General features: G+C 45.5%; 1 protein-coding gene across 1 annotated transcript; it reads left to right on the forward strand.

Moving 5' to 3' along the window:
- The first annotated feature begins 1,737 nt into the window (after positions 1-1,737).
- Positions 1,738-2,492, forward strand: LOC121217940 (uncharacterized). The gene is made up of 2 exons (XM_041094643.1): positions 1,738-1,924; positions 2,089-2,492. The coding sequence occupies exons 1-2, from the start codon at positions 1,738-1,740 to the stop codon at positions 2,490-2,492; spliced, it is 591 nt and encodes a 196-aa protein (XP_040950577.1).
- Positions 2,493-2,863: the final 371 nt, after the last annotated feature.

The following is a 2,863-nucleotide window of genomic DNA, read 5'->3' on the forward strand; positions in this document are numbered from 1 at the left end:
TGTTTTTAAAATAACATGACGTCACGAATATTCGATTTATCAAAGATAACCACTCAAAGAAGTTTCAATCCGTTATAACTAGGTGTGGCAATGGATGTGGGTATGTCTAGGATTGGATCCAATCGAAGAGCTTGGTACTTAAGTAGCCTTCATGGCTCACCTCCTCTACTATGGATACCTACCTGGTGCCCAGCTTTCATTCACTTGGTTAGCTTAACAGAAGTCGGCTTTTAAAACACTAAAAAAGGAACATAGGTTTTTTAAATTTCAATGTCGCATGTCAGATTCGGCCATAACGTCTGGGCCGGGTTTGGGGTGCTACATTTAGTGGTATCAAAGCCCAGTTGCAACAACTCGGCTGTGGATCGGGTCCAAAAAGGGTTTTCAAAACTTTATGCCAAAAAGGGTATTTTTAGAAAAACTTAACTTTTGAAAATAAATTTTCTGTTTAAAAGGGGATAATCTTCGAACTTGTTTTTTTCAATTGTTTGAAAAATGGATTTCAAAAAGCCTAAATCTTTTGAGTTTATCTGAAACCTGATGAGGTGGCACACTGAATCCCTGGCACCAAGGCTGTAAGTACCTTTCTGTTTTACATACTGAACTGTACTGTAGTTAGTACTAAGCCTTAGCGATAGTACTATAGATAATGTAGCATAAAGGCTACAAAACTAAGCCTGTAGGGTAAACTAAGCCCTAGAAAACTGAGACAGTAGCTAAACTGTGGTTACGCGAGAACAACTCTGAAACCTTATCTGTTCATAAGATATTCTGTAATAAACAGTGGAAACAGTAAACTAACTGCATAAAATTCGTAATCAGATAAATCGATATGAGTACGAGAGCTACTCGGGGAAGAGGCCGTGGTCGAGACCGAGGTAGTACTCAAGCTAAATCTTCGTCTTCTGAGCACATACCCACTGGGGTAGCATGACCACCACCGGTGGATGAGAATGGGCGTATGATCGGGCCGCGGGGGATGACGCTCTGTCCCAGGCCATGCTAAGAGTTTTGGAAAGGGTGGCCGGAGCTAATATCGGGCCCATGAATAGGGGGTCCATTTTTGAGTGACTCCGAGCCAAAGGAGCGGAAGTTTTTAGGGGTGTATCTGGAGTAGCCCCAAATGTGGCTGAGTACTGGCTGGAAGCCACGAAGTGGATTTTGGATGACCTAGACTGCTCAGTGGAGCAAAAGTTAAAAGGGGCGAAGTCCTTACTGCGGGACGAGGCATATCAGTGGTGGATCACTGTGAGAGAGGGTACCCCAGCTGAGAGCGTAACTTGGGAGTTGTTTAAGCAGTCCTTCAAGGAAAAGTTTATCGGAGCTAGCTATGTGGATGCACGAAGGAAGGAATTCCTGAACCTAACCCAGGGTGGTAAGACCGTTGTTGAATATGAGGCAGAGTTTCTGCGATTGAGCTGGTATGCTAGTGGTATTGTGTCTACCGAATATGAGCGCAGTGTTCGCTTTGAGGATGGCCTCAGGGATGAACTAAGGGTGCTCATAGCTCCACAGAGAGAGCGCGATTTTGCTACACTGGTAGAAAAGGCTATGATAGCCGAAAAGGTGAAGTAAGCCGAACGAAGGAACCGCGACAAGGATCGAAACCAGTTCAGGAGAGATGCTGGACCGGCTGGTGCTACAAATCGGAATTTTAAGAGAGCTAGGATGGAGGAACCAGTTCGAGCAGTTCCGGTGAACACTGTTAGATCAAAAGTTTGTAGAGATTGTGGTAGAATGCATCTGGGGGAATGTTGGAAACGTTCTGGGCCTTCTCTTCGTTGTGGATCAAAGGAACATAAGGTCAGGGATTGTCCTAGGAGGCCAGCTCAGGCTCAAGTGGTTGAACAAAGGGCTATGCAACCCGTCCAACTAGCGCGAGGTGGACCGTCACTGCCGAGAAGTCGTGGCCAAGGTCGCGGTGGTAATGGCCATGGACGTGGGGCACCTGGCAGGGGTACTACTAACACTGAGGCTCGTCAGCCAGCTTTGGTATATGCTGCTCGTCGCCGCGAGGAAGGTGACGCACCTGATGTCATAACTGGTATGTTTTTTTTATCTCTGACGTACCCTATACTGCTCTGATAGATGTGGGGTCAACTCATTCATATGTAGCATGTGATATTTCTGGGGCATTGGGTGTTCACTTTGAGGAGATTGTGTGTGGAGTAACTGTGATAAGTCCGTTAGGTCACTCAGTTAAAGTAGAGAAACTCTTTAGGGAGGTGCCTTTAGAGACTCAAGGTAGGATTTTCTATGGAGACTTAATGGAGTTACCGTTCAGAGAATTCGATTTGATCTTAAGGATGGATTGGCTGACCAGACATAGGGCAACGCTGGATTGTGTAGCTAAGAGGATGGTGTTAAGGACTATTGAGGATGAGGCGGTAATGATTATTGGGGAACGAAGAGATTACTTGTCCAATGTGGTACCGACTTTAAGGGTTGAGAAACTAATGCGTAAGGGATGCAAGACGTACTTGGCTTTATAAATCAAGTTGAAACTGGGGATCTGACTATGGATACCGTCAGGACTGTTAGGGAATTCCGAGATGTTTTTCCGAAGGAGCTTCCTGGATTGCCTCTGAATCGGGAAGTGGAGTTTGGAATCGATTTGTTGCCTGGGACAGCTCCAGTATCCATTGCACCCTATAGAATGGCACCGAAGGAGTTAATGGACCTGAAAGCTCAAATCCAAGAGTTGTTAGATAGGGGCTTCATCAGACCTAGTGTGTCTCCATGGAGAGCACCGGTCCTGTTTGTGAAGAAAAAAGACGGGACAATGCGCATGTACATCGATTACCGCAAGTTGAACAAACTGACGATAAAGAACAAATACCCACTGCCAAGGATTGAAGATTTA

The sequence above is a fragment of the Gossypium hirsutum genome, chromosome A03 (assembly GCF_007990345.1).
Source record: "Gossypium hirsutum isolate 1008001.06 chromosome A03, Gossypium_hirsutum_v2.1, whole genome shotgun sequence".
NCBI classification, from domain to species: Eukaryota; Viridiplantae; Streptophyta; class Magnoliopsida; order Malvales; family Malvaceae; genus Gossypium; species Gossypium hirsutum.

Bases quoted from the DNA above. Each gene is read 5' to 3' on its own strand.
- LOC121217940 (XM_041094643.1), top strand. From the start codon at position 1,738: ATGCATCTGGGGGAATGTTGGAAACGTTCTGGGCCTTCTCTTCGTTGT. The intron at 1,925-2,088 runs GTAATGGCCATG...CTGCTCTGATAG, and splicing joins TCGTGGCCAAGGTCGCGGTG to ATGTGGGGTCAACTCATTCA.